This window comes from Neoarius graeffei, chromosome 6 (genome assembly GCF_027579695.1).
Source record: "Neoarius graeffei isolate fNeoGra1 chromosome 6, fNeoGra1.pri, whole genome shotgun sequence".
In the NCBI taxonomy this organism is placed as follows: domain Eukaryota; kingdom Metazoa; phylum Chordata; class Actinopteri; order Siluriformes; family Ariidae; genus Neoarius; species Neoarius graeffei.
The window spans coordinates 94,350,401-94,368,935 of NC_083574.1; the positions used below are offsets into that span (position 1 = coordinate 94,350,401).

Below are 18,535 nucleotides of genomic sequence, written 5' to 3' on the forward strand. Positions count from 1 at the left end.
CCAGCCAGCACGGTTCAGCGCGGTTGTAGTCGAAATGCAACTCCAACAGCCCCGCTCAGCTCGACTCAGCCGCGTTGGTAGTGGAAAAGCGGCATTTGCAACATCAATCTTTTTCCATTCTTCAACAATGACCTCTTTTAGTGACTGGATGCTGGATGGAGAATGATGCTCAACTTGTCTCTTCAGAATTCCCTATAGGTGTTCGATTGGGTTCAGATCAGGAGACGTACTTGGCCACTGAATCACTTTCACCCTGTTCTTCTTCAGAAATCCAACAGTGGCCTTAGATGTGTGTTTAGTCATGTTGGAAAAGTGCACAACGACCAAGGGCACGGAGTGATGGTAGCATCTTCTCTTTCAGTATAGAGCAATACGTCTGTGAATTCATGATGCCGTCAATGAAATGCCGCTCCCCATAAGGACACTGCCGCCACCATGTTTCACTGTAGGCACCATGCATTTTTCTTTGTATTCCTCACCTTTGTGACGCCATACAGTTTTGAAGCCATCAGTTCCAAAAACATCCATCTTGGTCTCATCACTCCAGAGTATAGAGTCCCAGTAGTCTTCATCTTTGTCAGCATGGGCCCTGGCAAACTCTAGGCGGGCTTTTTTGCGCCTGGGCTTTAGGAGAGGCTTCTTTCGTGGACGGCATCCATGCATGCCATTCCTCTGCAGTGTACGCCGTATTGTGTTACGGGAAATAGTCACCCCAATTTTAGATAACTGCAGTGAACTTGCATGCCGATTTTCTTCAACCCTTCTCATCAGAAGACGCTCCTGTCGAGGTGTTAACTTCCGTGGACGACCTGGACGTCTCTGTGAGATGGTTGCAGTTCCATCTTTCTTAAATTTTTGCACCACTTTTGCTACAGTATTCTGACTGATAATTAAAGCTTTGCTGATCTTCTTGTAGCCTTCACCTTTGTGGTGTAAAGAAATTATTTTCTTTGGGGAATTCTGAAGAGACAAGTTGAGCATCACTCTCCATCCAGCATCCAGTCACTAAAAGAGGTCGTTGTTGAAGAATGGAAAAAGATTGATGTTGCAAAATGTCGCCAACTTGTTCATTCCATGCCTAGAAGACTTGGTGCCGTCATTAAAAATCATGGAGGCCATACAAAGTACTAGATGTTATATTAACAGATGTTATATTAAACTTTGTCTTGTCAACATTTTGGAAATTGTTTGTGTTCAATGAGATATTGTTTAAAATGTTACTTTTCAAAGGGGGCGGATTCATTTACGCTCAGCACTGTATATTTTTTTAAAAATGGTTTCAACACAACAACAAATTCACCACAGCAAAGCAGTCCAGTCCATTAGTTTGAATTGAATGTGACACAGGATCTCAGGCAGCTGGTGTCCATGTTGATCTGGACATCATCCTGTGTGTGTGTGTCTTGTTACCAAACACTCTCAGTGACAGTATGGCCTGGAGTTTGATATATCAGAGGAGGTTTCCTGTGTTCCTGGAGCACTTTAAGTGATCCGTACTGCTTGTGTGTTCTTGCCAGGTCTTCCGTCGTCTCCCTCCACTTGGTCTTAATGGAAGGATCTGCACCTCTTTCTAGCAGAACACTCAGAACCTGTTGAATAAAGTATAGATATAGGTATAAGTGCAGACAGACACTCAGAACGATGATACAGATTTGATGAAAAACAAAACTCTCTTCTCTTAAATGTGTTTTGAGAGATCTGCCAAGATATATTGGGTGTCTGACAGTTGGTTCTTTCGTGATCCAGAGGTACGTAATGTTGTTTTCTGTAAACATCTGCCTCAAACCACATCCCCTTCTTCAGCGATTTCATACCAACGGCTGACTGTTTCACAATCATGGTTGTCTTTTTGAATAACACATCAGAAAACACTGTTTTCGCAGACGCTCTTATCCAGAGCGACACAAAACATACCTAGAGCAGTTAGGGGTTAGGTGCCTTCGTCAAGGGGCTTCAGCCATTCCTGCTGGGCCTGGGAATTGAACCAGCAACCGTTTAGTCCCAAAGCTGCTTCTCTAACCATTAGACCATGGCTTTTCCAACGAACTCCAACTAACTTCTCCAACTAGGTCCAGTATATTTATATCTACACTGGAGTTTCCATCCATCCATCCATTATCTGTAGCTGCTTATCCTGTTCTACAGGGTCCCTGCTGACTATGGGCAAGTCGCCAGGTTATCGCAGGGCTGACACAGAGACAAACAACCATTCACACCTACGGTCAATTTAGAGCCACCAATTAGCCTAACCTGCATGTCTATGGGCTGTGGGGGAAACCGGAGCACCCAGAGGAAACCCACGCAGAACATGCAAACCCCACACAGAAAGGCCCTCGCCGGCCGCTGGGCTCGAACCCAGTACCTTCTTGCTGTGAGGTGACAGTGCTAACCACTACACCACCGTGCCGCCCACACTGGAGTTTCTTCTGCCTTCTTTTACAGGGACACACTAACCCTACCCAGAGCACAAATGTCTCTTATAAGTTCTTATATGTTTGTAAGAATCAAAATTGCAGACTCAGGTTTGACCTTGTGGTCATTTCATTTAATTCTACTTTAATTATTACACTGAGACACTTTTACTGGTTAAATTCAGAACTGTATTTTTAGCACTAGCTAGGTTTTACTTTCGGACGTATACTCGTGCAGTACTTTTATTCACAATAGAAAGATATTTAAGTGGAAGTTGCATCTTTTTTGTCAGCTAAGTGCCTCCAATAGGATCCTTCATCCATCAAAAATGTCCTCTCCGGAAAGAAATCACTCCCCATATGATGAGATCGTAAATGATTTTTGAAGAAAATATGTCTCTTTTGAAGCAGAATACATATTCTGTTGTTGCACAGTAAAAGAAAAAACGGGACTTGAGACAGATGCGAGACACATTTGCAGCAGAGCTTCACATGTGGTTGAAATGTGAGTCCGTCAAAAAGTGTCCTCTCCGGAAAACCACAAGGATCGTCACCATTTCAGTTGTTATTATAGTCACCACCATGTACAACATCGCCGCACAGGACTTGAAAATTTGTACTTAACATACGTCACATCCATTTCAACAGTTTTTCACTTTGTATATCTGACTCTTGTGGACTATAAGAAAGGCGGTCAGTTTTAGAAATACACTATACACCTCTTCTCAGCACAGTAACACACCCAGTATACGACCTGTAGCTCTGAAATTCTGCACAGTTCATTTCCATCTCATTTTTGGCAGCAGAGAAACAAAAAAATCCGAGGTTTGATATTTGGACCTGAAAAGTATACCCTGATTGTGAAACAGCCCATATAAACATGAACAAAATGTTCTAGTTTAGCTGAGCATTGTAGTTTTAATTTGGGTGTATCAGTTGTTATTTTGATCTAAGCCTGGTTTGGTAATGCCAGGAACAGACTACACAAATTCAGCCTAACATGATTTTGTCACGGCTGACAAATTTCCAACGTCAGAAACAATGAACAAGCCTTGTAGCGTGACATAATTAAGGAACAGCGATGTGGCATCTGGGACACCCATGACACCCTGACGAAAAGTCTAACGTCAGAATTTTTTTGTATTTTCCCACTTAGTTTGACAACTCTGACCACATATTCCTTGATAGTCATGACTGACGATTTCTTAAACTTCCTCCCTGACTACACCCAAGAACGGATGTGAACGATGATTGGTCGGGGTCAAACTTGTAGTGTTGCCAGTCTCTTACCAAGGCACAGCAAAAATGTATTTATCACAACACTATGATTGCCTAATCTGACACGATGACTGTTGTGAAAGACAAAAATATCATGTAGTCTGATCCCAGAATAAAATTCTGAGTAAGATAAGAGGTAGGATTGTTTGAATTTACAAAACAGAGGTCTTTTTTTAAACTAAAATGTATAAATATTGACCATCTCTGTCATTTATGAAGTGTCACAACAAATGAGGACAGTACCCCTCCTCTCCAGCAGAGGTCAATATACCAAGCTAATCAGTTTCTGGTTTCCGCTAAATAAGCACGTCTTTTAGTTTATCTTTGTAAAGTCTTGCTATTCTGTCAAGCTCAGAAGTCAGCAGTGTTTTCCTTGATTCTGCGTTCTTGACATTTTGCTACACCGTGTTTGACTGCTCTTAGGTTGGCCTTTTTGTTTGATGATTTGTACCATTACTATAGAAGCTTTGCACCGTCATGTGACCACCATAGCAATGGTAACTACGCCACCATGACAGGAGGCAGGTTAAAACAAAATGGCGACAAGAGAGACAGAACGCATGCCTTCTTTCCCAAAATATCGGGATCTTTTAGGCCCTGAAGAGCGTAAAAATTACCCAAAAAACTAGAATTCATCAGGAATATCGATCCCTACAATGTCACAAAGCATGCTTTTTTCGGAATCGATGGAAATGTGGCCTGATGTGGAATTCCCTGACATACAGTACTGACCTGCCTGCTGTTCTCTACAAGTCTTTCCACGAAAGATCAAATCAAGGCCTACAAAAGCCAACCAGTTTTTTGGGTTAGATGTACACTATATTGCCAAAAGTATTTGCTCACCCATCCAAATTATCGGAATCAGGTGTTCCAATCACTTCCATGGCCACAGGTGTATAAAGTCAAGCACCTAGGCATGCAGACTGTTTTTTACAGTTTGGAGCTGGCCCCTTCCTCTTCCAACACGACTGTGCACCAGTGCACAAAGCAAGGTCCATAAAGACATGGATGACTGGTGTGGATGAACTTGACTGGCCTGCACAGAGTCCTGACCTCAACCCGATAGAACACCTTTGCGATGAATTAGAGCGGAGACTGAGAGCCAGGCCTTCTCGTCCAACATCAGTGTGTGACCTCACAAATGCGCTTCTGGAAGAATGGTCAAAAATTCCCATAAACACACTCCTAAACCTTGTGGACAGCCTTCCCAGAAGAGTTGAAGCTGTTCTAGCTGCAAAGGGTGGACCGACGTCATATTGAACCCTATGGATTAGGATATGGGATGTCACTTAAGCTCATATGTGAGTCAAGGCAGGTGAGCGAATACTTTTGGCAATATAGCGTATCTTCGTAGGTAAATCAACAGAAAATGTGAAGATTCTAATCAGAAAGGTTGGTATTTCTGAGGGATTACTTTGTTTATTTCCGCTGATAATCGACAACGAGTCACTAAGCTTATGCTATTATTTCTACCGAGGTTAAAGCATATACGCAGAGCCATGGCCTCACTTTCGGTAATAAATGCCTTGAGACCTCAAGAATGGCACAGCAATAGTTTTAAGCGTTAACAATGAATGTAATATAGTACTTTTTACAATTAAAGTGATTTATATATGTAGCGGTCTGAGTGAATGACCTTGAGATCCATGACGTCACAGCAGGAAGTCTATCGGTCTCATCGCCATTTCCGCTATACTAAAACACAGAGCTGACTGCAACGCCGATCCTCCATTTTGAGCTAATTTATTGCCGTGCCACGTAGATGTGTTGCTGGCGGGTGCAGCAACACGACAGAAGGTGGATTTACGTTGCATTCATGGCCCAAGAATGTTCAAACTGCAAAGATTTGGACGCATTTTGCGAGAAGTTCACGGGCACATTGGGCGCCTACGAAGTGGTCTCTCCTCTGCTCTGTACATTTTACTGAAGACTCGTACGAGACCTCTGATCTGTTGAGGAGCGTTGGCTATAAGCCCGTATTGAAAGAGGGTGCAGTACCAACAATTAAAGGAAAAGAAAACTACAAGAAAAGGAAAGCATTTATTTTATTAATTTTTTTAAAAGGAAAGTTCAGTTGCACCAGTTCTCCCGGAGTGAGCTGAGGGTTTTTGCTAAAACCCGGGACGGGACATATCGCTCGGGCAGTGACCTCCCAGTGGTTGTTGCTAAAACCGGTGACATCCCACTCCATCCCGGGTTTTAGTAACTGCCTGAGCCGAGCAGTAATGGCGGCATACTCATTATGGAGAGAATGGAGAATGATTGAAGCAGCCGTCTGATTTCTTCACTGGATATCGCCGCCATCTCGCCCTTACGTGGAAGAAGCGAATGAACGGAGAACTGAATGAACACCTGAAAGTCAGATTCTTTCAAAACAATTGGCCACAAAATCGGCCTTCAAGAAGCGAGAACGCAGACGGGTAAGCTCCGACTCTCATTTGGATACAAAACAACAAAAACGACTCGTTGTTTACCTGCATTTAGATTAATACATGTAACTTGTATTGTGTGTTTAAGTTACCGGTATAAGATTATTTAATTTGCTTCAGAATGTGATTGTCTCAGTTCATCTGATTATTTAATGAGCCTTTTACGTTTTATCAGTGAAAATGCATGCATGTACATGTACGTTGCATAAGTTATAGCACCCATCCTGTTTTAATGAGAGTCAACCCACAATCAATGAAGTCAAATCAGTCTTAGTTGAGCAAGTCAGTAACGGTATTTCTTACTTTCACCATAAATTTTTATTTATATGACTTTGGTCTATAGCTGTCAAAGGCCTCGACTTTAAAACTGGTTACCGCTGTGATGTCACGCGCTCAGGGCTGGCTGGCTCAGCGGGGCAGCTCCAATACCAACTTTGTGGTCAATTTTAACTCTCAAAAATATATATTATTTTTAATTCCCATTTCTGCAGCATACAAGAGTTAAGGGTGGAGATACTATCCACTCAGAAATGTATTTAAAAATAAAGGATCTGCGTATCTGCTTTAAGCACTCATAGCCACTAAATTAAAGTCCTTTCAGACCTTGGATAGCTGTTAAAAACATCAGAAGTGTATTAACAGCCCACTACAGCTGTATGGCTGGCTGGGGTCGAGCCTGCTCACATGTAGGAGCGTTACTGTTTGCAGTTGAAGCAGGGATTTGAATGATGAATGCAAAAACATACACGACTGTTCCTTGTAAGTGGCTTATGCCAAAATCTGTAACAAAAATATCATACAAAGAATTAGAAGACATTGATTTTTTATCTGGTGGCACGGTGGTGTAGTGGTTAGCGCTGTCGCCTCACAGCAAGAAGGTCCTGGGTTCGAGCCCCGGGGCCGGCGAGGGCCTTTCTGTGCGGAGTTTGCATGTTCTCCCCGTGTCCGCGTGGGTTTCCTCCGGGTGCTCCGGTTTCCCCCACAGTCCAAAGACATGCAGGTTAGGTTAACTGGTGACTCTAAATTGAGCGTAGGTGTGAATGTGAGTGTGAATGGTTGTCTGTGTCTATGTGTCAGCCCTGTGATGACCTGGCGACTTGTCCAGGGTGTACCCCGCCTTTCGCCCGTAGTCAGCTGGGATAGGCTCCAGCTTGCCTGCGACCCTGTAGAACAGGATAAAGCGGCTAGAGATAATGAGATGAGATGAGATAATGAGATGAGACACAGAAATAGCAGGACTTTCTTCAATAGTCTCCGAAACTGCAACAACCTGAGCAATAGCAATGCTACAAAAACTACTGCTAACAGTAGTTGAAAAGCATATTAAGTTCTGAAATAATTTTTTTTTTTCAAATTCTTACCTTCGTGGAAATGAACTGAGCATACCATAGGGTTTTTGACCTCTCCGTTCAACACCAAGTCCCGTCGAATATTTGCGAGCCATTTTTCCCCTCCTATGTTTAGAAAACCTTCTAGTTTTTTCCCCAGATGATGAATTACTTTTGGTAAATTTAAAAAATCTGATGTCTTTGTTTCGTTCAGAACGATTTGCACATCCAAAAACGCAGCAAAACCTTTCCATACTGATAATAACAACTAACTTGTCTGAATGAAACACGACAAGCATGCCCCTTGTCATGGTGGCACAGTTACCATTGTTATGGGGGTCATGTGACAGTGCAAAGCCTCTATATTTGACCATTACCTGGGGGGAAGTGGTGTTTCAGTAAACCCTGCACTTCAATCTTCACTTTCTTCTGAGGCTGATTCGTTACATAAAGGATTTTGGGTGATACCCGTTTACTCTTTAGCGCCATTAAAGGTAGACTGCCTTTCAGATTTTTCAAGTATAGGTCATAAAAATAATTTTCCCGACACCCAATTATTTTTATTTAGTGGACCGAAAGCTACTGAATTCAAATCACACACTTCCAATTTTTTTTTTTTTAACAGAACAATTAATGAATTTAGGGCCACATGGCCCGAAATTCTCCGCTATTTTTTCCTGCTTCACCATGACCCAATTCAAGATACTACGTCATGCATGACATCACGTGGTGGGCTTTCCCTGTTCACACAAGGCATCGTGGGATACAAATTTGAAACAGGAGGGAAAAATGGAGGGAGTGAGTGTGCGAATGAAACGTGAAAGACCGACTACAGTAACGGAAAGAAAGCGAGAAGAAGAAAAGACGTTATGTTATATACGAAGGAAAGGAAACGCAGGACCAAACTAAGAAATATCAGCGCTCAGCGAGCACCTCGGTGTGATCAGCTGTTCGTTTAGCGACAGAATGATGGAACTGCATGCGCACACGGACTTCCTCTGTCTGCTTGACTGCGCGATTTCATGCACATTATTTGCTTTAATCCCCTCAAATTAAATGACTTCCCAGCCACAGAACGGCCTGATATTTTGTGAGATATTACAGAAATAAACATATATTACAATGACCACATTTCAGACAGAACTAAATTTTACCGATTTTATGAAATCGAAAGGCCGTCTAGCTTTAATCTGAGTGTTTTAGTCCAAAACTAAAGAAGAAAACGTCGTCATACAGTAGTGCTTGAAAGTTTGTGAACCCTTTAGAATTTTCTATATTTCTGCATAAATATGACCTAAAACATCATCAGATTTTCACACAAGTCCTAAAAGTAGATAAAGAGAACCCAGTTAAACAAATGAGACAAAAATATTATACTTGCTCATTTATTTATTGAGGAAAATGAGCCAATATTACATATCTGTGAGTGGCAAAAGTATGTGAACCTCTAGGATTAGCAGTTAATTTGAAGGTGAAATTAGAGTCAGGTGTTTTCAATCAATGGGATGACAATCAGGTGTGAGTGGGCACCCTGTTTTATTTAAAGAACAGGGATCTATCAAAGTCTGAGTTTCACAACACATGTTTGTGGAAGTGTATCATGGCACGAAAAAAGGAGATTTCTGAGGACCTCAGAAAAAGCGTTGTTGATGCTCATCAGGCTGGAAAAGGTTACAAAACCATCTCTAAAGAGTTTGGACTCCACCAATCCACAGTCAGACAGATTGTGTACAAATGGAGGAAATTCAAGACCATTGTTACCCTCCCCAGGAGTGGTCGACCAACAAAGATCACTCCAAGAGCAAGGTGTGCAATAGTCGACGAGGTCACAAAGGACCCCAGGGTAACTTCTAAGCAACTGAAGGCCTCTCTCACACTGGCTAATATTAATTTTCATGAGTCCACCATCAGGAGAACACTGAACAACAATGGTGTGCATGGCAGGGTTGCAAGGAGAAAGCCACTGCTCTCCAAAAATAACATTGCTGCTCGTCTGCAGGTTGCTAAAGATCACATGGACAAGCCAGAAGGCTATTGGAAAAATGGTTTGTGGATGGATGAGACCAAAATAGAACTTTTTGGTTTAAATGAGAAGCATTATGTTTGGAGAAAGGAAAACACTGCATTCCAGCATAAGAACCTTATCCCATCTGTGAAACATGGTGGTGGTAGTATCATGGTTTGGGCCTGTTTTGCTGCATCTGGGCCAGGACGGCTTGCTATCATTGATGGAACAATGAATTCTGAATTATACTAGAGAATTATAAAGGAAAATGTCAGGACATCGGTCCATGAACTGAATCTCAAGAGAAGATGGGTCATGCAGCAAGACAACGACCCTAAGCACACAAGTCGTTCTACCAAAGAATGGTTAAAGAAGAATAAAGTTAATGTTTTGGAATGGCCAAGTCAAAGTCCTGACCTTAATCCAATGGAAATGTTGTGGAAGGACCTGAAGCGAGCAGTTCATGTGAGGAAACCCACCAACATCCCAGAGTTGAAGCTGTTCTGTACGGAGGAACGGGCTAAAATTCCTCCAAGCTGGTGTGCAGGACTGATCAACAGTTACCGCAAACGTTTAGTTGCAGTTATTGCTGCACAAGGGGGTCACACCAGATACTGAAAGCAAAGGTTCACATACTTTTGCCACTCACAGATATTGTAATATTGGATCATTTTCCTCAATAAATAAATGATCAAGTAGAATATTTTTGTCTCATTTGTTTAACTGGGTTCTCTTTATCTACTTTTAGGACTTGTGTGAAAATGTGATGTTTTAGGTCATATTTATGCAGAAATATAGAAAATTCTAAAGGGTTCACAAACTTTCAAGCGCCACTGTATGTCTTGGTGGATCAGCTAGTTTTTGCAGGAAATGGAAAAGGTGCAGTATTTGCTCTGGGCACATTTTGGTTTTGCTCTCATTAAAAGTAGACGGCCTTTCGATTTCATAAAATCAGTGAAATTTAGTTCCGTCTGAAATGTGGTTATTGTGATACAGTATATGTTTATTTCTGTAATATCTAAAAAAAAAACCCAGGACATTCTGTGGCTGGGAAGTTATTTAATTTGAGGGGATTAAAGCAAATAATGTTCATGAAATCGCCATGTGTGTGCGCATGCGCAGGTTTACCTTCTTCTTCTTCTGCACTGACAGTTTCATCATTCTGTCGCTAAACGAACAGCTGATCACACCGAGGTGCTCGCTGAGCGCCGATATTTATTAGTTTGGTCCTGCGTTTCCTTTCCTTCGTATAGAACATAACGTCTTTTCTTCTCGCTTTCTTTCCGTTACTGTAGTCGGTCTTTCACGTTTCATTCGCACACTCACGCCCTCCATTTTTCCCTCCTGTTTCAAATTTGTATCCCACAATGCCTTGCGTGAACAGGGAAAGCCCACCACGTGATGCGTGATGTAGTATCTTGAATTGGGTCATGGTGAAGCAGGAAAAAATAGTGGAGAATTTAGGGCCATGTTGCCTTAAAGGAACAGTCCACCGTACTTCCATAATGAAATATGCTCTTATCTGAATTGAGACGAGCTGCTCCGTACCTCTCCGAGCTTTGCGCGACCTCCCAGTCAGTCAGACGCAGTCAGACGCGCTGTCACTCCTGTTAGCAATGTAGCTAGGCTCAGTATGGCCAATGGTATTTTTTGGGGCTGTAGTTAGATGCGACCAAACTCTTCCGCGTTTTTCCTGTTTACATAGGTTTATATGACCAGTGATATGAAACAAGTTCAGTTACACAAATTGAAACGTAGCGATTTTCTATGCTATGGAAAGTCCGCACTATAATGACAGGCGTACTAACACCTTCTGCGCGCTTCGGCAGCGCATTGATACGGAGCTCAGATATCAATGCGCTGTCGAACCTATGTAAACAGGAAAAACGTGGAAGAGTTTGGTCGCATCTAACTACAGCCCCAAAAAATACCATTGGCCATGCTGAGCCTAGCTACATTGTTAACAGGAGTGACAGCGCGTCTGACTGCGTCTGACTGACTGGGAGGTCGCGCAAAGCTCGGAGAGGTACGGAGCAGCTCGTCTCAATTCAGATAAGAGCATATTTCATTATGGAAGTACGGTGGACTGTTCCTTTATAGTCATTAATTGATCTATTTAAAAAAAAAATTGGAAGTGTGTGATTTGAATTCAGTGGCTTTCGGTCCACTAAACAAAAATAATTGTGTGTCGGGGAAAATTCTTTTTATGACCTACACTTGAAAAATCTGAAAGGCGGTCTAGCTTTCAGCTGTTTAGGTCATTTTGGAGAAGTAAAACACAAAAAATCATTAAGGGCATATGTTTCCCTAATACTAAGAGTATTCGGATGAATTTTGAAAGGTCCAGTTACAGAAAAGTCTTTGCTTATGAATGTCTGGATAAGGAACTAACATACATGACTGAGTTGCAACAACAGCTACCTTTTTTAATGTTTCAGAATTAGTGATTATTTTACAGCTATAAATTTGAAGTATTTTGATTCGTAATGCCACAGACACTGCAGGATAAAGCCCACATGGTGACTTGTGAGAGAAAACGCCACCTTGCAGTGCCCCCTTTCTGTGGCCAGGTGCAGCGGGGTCTTCCCCAGCCTTTCAGTGGCATCCACATCTGCTCCATAATGCAGCAGGAGCTTTGCCGCTTCAGCATTGTCCTTTAGGGTGGAGTAATGCAGCGGGGTCATGTGAAGGCTGTCCCTGTCCTCCAGCCCAGCCCCGTTCAGGATGAGGAGATGGAGAACGGCGCTGGAGCCACTGAGGGCGGCCAGGTGCAGCGGAGCGGCCTGATCCCTGTCCCTCACACACACCTTCGCTCCAGCGGCTAGCAGGTGCTGCAGGATCTGAGAGAGAGGCAAGTGAGACGAAACAGAAAAATGGTGGCTGAAGGAAAGAGGACAGATCAAATGGTGCTAAGGAGATGGGAACAGTCCCTCGTGATCCTCCAGTGCAAATGCCATCTGTTGCTCTGTGTGCACTTGGCTTGATGCACTGACAGCATAGCGAAAGCCAAAGGGCAAAGACACTGAGTGTACACTCAGTACTTGGCAGTGACACTTTTAGTACAAACGGAAAGCTCGGAAATAAAGTGGATTCGTTTTTGGAGTATTTTAGATACACAGGTCTTATTAAAGCACTATGAAATCACCTGTGGTGTTCCTCAAGGTTCTCTTCTCAAACCCACCTTTGTTTTTGTTACCTTTCAAGAGAAAAATAGGCAGGTAGCCTTTGTTTATTGACCAATTTATTCTAGTGTGGTCTCCTCAAATGGTATCATGATTCTTTGAGTTGAAACCAATTTTCATAGCTTTCCCAATCATCACCAAGTTCTTACCACTTGCTGAACACAGCTATTAATTTTACAAAATCAAAGCTAATGTCATTCCTCTGACCTAGTAAAGTTGGCCACTGCATCTTTCCTAACTTCTGCTCATGCAGCTTCGTAAGAGAGCTGAACATGCTTGGAGGAGGGTACAGCGTCTTGCAAAAGTATTCATCCCCCTTGGTGTTTGTCCTGTTTTGTTGCATTACAAGCTGGAATTAAAATGGATTTTTGGGGGGTTAGCACCATTTAATTTACACAACATACCTACCACGTTAAAGGTGCAATTTTTAAAAAAAATTGTGACACAAACAATAATTAAGATGAAAAAACAGAAATCTGGAGTGTGCATAGGTATTCACCCCCAAAGTCAATACTTTGTTGAGCCACCTTTTGCTGCAATTACAGCTGCAAGTCTCTTAGGCTATGTCTCTATTAGCTTAGCACATCTAGCCACTGAGATTTTGGCCCATTCCTCAAGGCAAAACTGCTCCAACTCCTTCAAGTTAGATGGGTTGGGTTGATGTACAGCAATCTTCAAGTTATGCCACAGATTCTCAATTGGATTGAGGTCTGGGCTTTGATTAAGCCATTCCAAGACATTTAAATGTTTCCATTTAAACCACTCCAGTGTAGCTTTAGCAGCATGTTTAGGGTCATTGTCCTGCTGGAACGTGAACCTTCGTCCCAGTCTCAAACCTCTGGCCGACTCAAACAGGTTTTCCTCCAGAATTGCCCTGTATTTAGTGCCATCCATCTTTCCTTCATTCCTGACCAGCTTTCCTGTCCCTGCAGATGAAAAATATCCCCACAGCATGATGCTGCCACCGCCATGCTTCACTGTAGGGATGGCGTTCTCGGGGTGTTGGGTTTGAGCTACACATGGCATTTCCCATGATGGCCAAAAAGATCAATTTTAGTCTCATTTGACCAGAGAATCTTCTTCCATGTGTTTGGGGAGTCTGCCACATGCTGTTGGGCAAACTCCAAATGTGTTTTCTTAAGCACTGGCTTTTTTTTTTTTTGGGCTGCTCTTCCATAAAGCCCTGCTCTGTGGAGTGTACGGCTTAAAGTGGTCCTGTGCACAGATACTCCCATCTCCACTGTGGATCTTTGCAGCTCCTTCAGTGTTATCTTTGGTGTCTTTGTTTCATCTCTGATTAATGCCCTCCTTGCCTGGTCTGTGAGTTTTGGTGAGCGGGGCCTTCTCTTGTCAGGTTTGTAGTGGTAACATGTTCTTTCCATTTTGCTATAATGGATTTAATGGTGCTCCGTGGGATATTCAAAGTTTGGGATATTTTTTATAACCCAACCCTGATCTATACTTCTCCACAACTTTGTCTCTGACCTGTTTGGAGGCTCCTTGGTTTTCATGTTGCTTGCTTAGTAGTGTTGCAGAGTCAGGGTCCTTCCAGAACAGGTTGATTTATACAGACATCATGTGACAGATCATGTGACACTTTGATTGCACACAGGTGGATCTTAATCAACTAATTATGTGACTTATGAAGTGAATTGGTTGGACCAGCTCTTATTTAGAGGTTTCATATGAAAGGGGGTGAATACCTATGCACATTCCGGATTTCTGTTTTTTCATCTTAATTATTGTTTGTGTCATAATAAAAAACATTTTGTGCCTTTAAAGTGGTAGGCATGTTGTGTTAATCAAATGGTGCTAACCCCTCAAAAATCCATCTTAATTCCAGCTTGTAAAGTGACAAAACAGGACAAATACCAAGAGGGATGAATACTTTTTCAAGACACTGTAGCAACCACTCGAATCAAATGTATTTTTAACAGACAGGAACGTCTATTAGCTGCTAGCATCGCTCTAACTGACCAGAGATGGGGTCATTATTTATTTTTCTGAACCCAATCGTGTAATCACCTTCTTCTCAGCAGAGCAGGCACACAGGTGCAGTGCCGTTCGCCCATTGGATCCTCTGAGGTTAGCATCGGCTCCACGATGAAGCAGGAGTCTGACGGCTGCCTCGTCTCCAATCATCACAGCCAGCTGCAGGGGACTCATACCCACACCGCTCGGCCCTTCCAACTCTGCCCCGTTATCCAGGAGCAGCTCGGCCACATCACCCCAACCCCCGAACACGGCCCAGTGCAGTGGCGTCCACCTGCGTGAGTCCAGCACGTCAGGTGATGCCAGGTGTTGTAGCAGCGTCCGCGCCGTGCCCAGGTGCCCACCAGCCGCAGCCAGGTGGAGGGGTGTTTGGCCACAACAAGAGCGTGCCTCATGGGACGCTCCTTTCTGGAGGAGGTACTCGGTGGCATCTTTGTTGCCTCCCATGCAGGAACGGTGCAGGGGGGTGCAGCTGAAGAAATCCAAACAGTTCACGTCTATTTCACTGGTGTGAAGCAAGAACCTGAGCAGTGCAAGGTGTCCTCTGAAGGCAGCATGGTGGACAGCTGTCCAGCCACGAGGATCTCTGCAATACAACAAGTTAATAATGCGTCATCTTAAAATGGTACTGAAAAAGTTAATTACGTGACATGCACACCAGTGGAAAATTTGTACGTCGGTTTGCGAGTCACTCATTAAAACAGTATAAAATCATCTGTGGAGTTCCACAAGGTTCCTTGTGGTCCTGGGACTTTTGTTACCTCATCTCATTATCTCTAGCCGCTTCATCCTTCCACAGGGTCGCAGGCAAGCTGGAGCCCATCCCAGCTGACTACGGGCGAAAGGCGGGGTACACCCTGGACAAGTCGCCAGGTCATCACAGGGCTGACACATAGACACAGACAACCATTCACATTCACACCTACGGTCAATTTAGAGTCACCAGTTAACCTAACCTGCATGTCTTTGGACTGTGGGGGAAACCGGAGCACCCGGAGGAAACCCACGCGGACACGGGGAGAACATGCAAACTCCACACAGAAAGGCCCTCGCCGGCCCCGGGGCTCGAACCCAGGACCTTCTTGCTGTGAGGCGACAGCGCTAACCACTACACCACCGTGCCGCCCTTTTGTTACCTCATAGTGGAAAAATGTACAGTAATTAGCCTTCACAGTTACTCTAATTAAGTCTACTTGATATATCAGTTTGGTCAAATGATCATCAGCCAACTGATTATTTCCTCTTTAATCAGGATTTTATGAATGCAAAAAAGATTCATTGGATATTTTTTATTAGCTTTTAATGTCCTCTTTTATTGCCTTGCAATTTTATTTTTGCGGTGGTGTAGTGGTTAGCACTGTCTCCTCACAGCAAGAAGGTTCCGGGTTTGAACCTCACGGCCAACGGGGGCCTTCCTGTGTGGAGTTTGCATGTTGTCTTCGTGTCTGTGTGAGTTTCCTCCCACTTCAAATACATGCAGATTAGGTAAAATTGTTGAACTTGTTGTACATCGCTCTGGATAAGAGCATCTGGTAAATGTCTGTAATGTAATGCTTTTAAATTTTATGTATCACTGAAACAATCCACTTTTATTTTTTGATCATTTTGAGCAGGACAGCATATCCATGTCTCTTCCAAAACCTGCCTATTTTATTTATCTTACATGATCCAAAAGACAAGATCTCACTGCATACATAAATTAAAGTGTGTGTGTGGGGGTGTGGGGGTGTTGCGGCTTGAAGGTTTCTCATAGACTCAATTAATTACATAACTATTTTGGAAGCCAAAAACATCAATGCTGCTTTATTAAAATGTTTCAGATTGAGTTACACTATCAGTGTTAGACATAATTATGTGGCAATGGTTATCATGCGTTTGGAATTAATACAGTGTTTGGATTTGCCAGACGTTAATTTGGGGGTAAGCCATGGCCTAATGGTTAGAGAAGCATCTTTGGGACCAAAAGATTGTTGGTTCGTTTCCTTGGACCAGCAGGAATAGCTGAAGCGCCCTTGAGCAAGGCACCTAACCCCCTACTGCTCCCCAGGCTGCTCTGGATGTGTTGTATGTCACTCTGGATGAGTGTATGCTGTTATGTAATGTAATGTAATAATGGTATGGAACTAATTTTATTGTGAATTGAGTTGATTTTTGAGCACACAGAGCTGGCAACTCTGTACATCACCATGTTTTTGACTGTATTACTGTATTAAGTTGCATGTCCGCCTTTCGATCGGGAGATTGCGAGTTCTACTTGCGGTTGGGTCATACTAAAGACCATCATAAAAATGGTACCTACTGCCATCTGGCAAGGCACGCTGCAATACAGATGTGAGTGGGGAGCCAAACTCTTGTGGTTACCAGAGGACCCACCCCCCACTGTAACCCTAGCTGTATAGGCGAGAGCCCGAGGGCTACGAACATGGAGATCGGCGCCGCCCGATGTGCCTTAACAGTGTGGTTAGTACTGGGACAGGAGACCGCCTGGGAAGACCAGGGCATGGCATGGAAAGGACTTTAGAATTTAGACTGTATTAAGTTAAGACTCTAGAAGACTCACGGGCAGTTAGCAGGGACGCCACAGTCCACCAGGGCCTTCACGTGCTCCACGCGTCCGTCCCAGGCGGCGTAATGCAGCTTGTGCTCGTCCAACCGAGAGTGCTGGGCTCGGGGACGACTGTGGAGCCTCCACTGCCTCGGCCTGACAGCAGCACCGGTGGGGGTGTGAATCTTCCTCTCTACAGCACGCAGCGACACCAAGTCATGGAGCTCTATCCACTTCCAATGCAGCTCGGGCCCGACGAATGCCATGACACCAACACACCCTGTAAAAACATAGCAGTGGGTTCTGGTGATATGAATCCAGACAGGAATATAGGATTGCCCAAGACTTGGTCAAACATAAACTGAATCTTTCGAGAGCTCAACTAGTAACATCTAGAGGTTAAGAATGTTCTTGGGAATGTGGATTCAGTCAGGCTGCTCTCACACTATATACGCCAATCAGTCATAATATTATGACCACTGACAGATGACGTGAATAACATTGATTATCTCATTACAATGACACCTGTCAAGGGGTGGGGTATATTAGGCAGCAAGAGAACAGTCAGTTCTTGAAGTTGATGTGTTGGAAGCACGAAAAATGGGCAAGTGTAAGGATTTGAGAGACTTTGACAAGGGCCAAATTGTGATGGCGAGATGACTGGGCCTGAGCATCTCCAAAATGGCACATCTTGTGGGGTGTTCACAGTATGCAGTGGTTGGTACCTACCAAAAGTGGTCCAAGGATCCAAAGGACAACTGGTGAACTGGCTAAAGGGTTATGGGTGTCGAAGGGTCATTGATTCGCATGGGGCACAAAGGTTCGCCCATATGGTCTAATTCCACAGAACAGCTAAAACAGAAAGGTGTCAGCATTAAAGGTAGAGTACCTTTTAGATTTTTCAAGTGTAGGCCATAAAAAGAATTTTCCCCGACACTCAATTATTTTTGTTTAGTGGACCTAAAGCTACTGAATTCAAATCACAGACTTCCAATTTTAATAGTTTTTTTAAATAGAACAATTAATGAATTTAGGGTCACATGGCCCAAAATTCTCTGCTATTTTTTCCTGCTTCACCATGACCCAATTCAAGATACTACATCATGCATCACGTGGTGGGCTTTCCCCTTTCGTGCAAGGCACTGTGGGATACAAATTTGAAACAGGAGAGAAAAATGGAGGACGTGAGTGTACGAATGAAACGTGAAAGACCGACTACAGTAACGGAAAATGAGAAGAAAAGGCGTTATGTTCTATACGAAGGAAAGGAAACGCAGGACCAAACTAATAAATATCGGCGCTCAGCGAGCACCTCGGTGTGATCAGCTGTTCGTTTAGCGACAGAATGATGGAACTGTCAGTGCA

General features: G+C 43.4%; 1 protein-coding gene across 1 annotated transcript; it reads right to left on the bottom strand.

Annotated features, from left to right (window-relative positions):
- Positions 1–1,308: 1,308 nt before the first annotated feature.
- ankrd67 (ankyrin repeat domain 67) lies at positions 1,309–17,436 on the bottom strand. The gene is made up of 4 exons (XM_060923050.1): positions 17,186–17,436; positions 14,659–15,211; positions 11,995–12,291; positions 1,309–1,589 (listed from the first exon to the last, which is right to left on the bottom strand). The coding sequence occupies exons 1-4, from the start codon at positions 17,434–17,436 to the stop codon at positions 1,407–1,409; spliced, it is 1,284 nt and encodes a 427-aa protein (XP_060779033.1). The 3' UTR covers positions 1,309–1,406.
- Between the last annotated feature and the right edge of the window lie 1,099 nt (positions 17,437–18,535).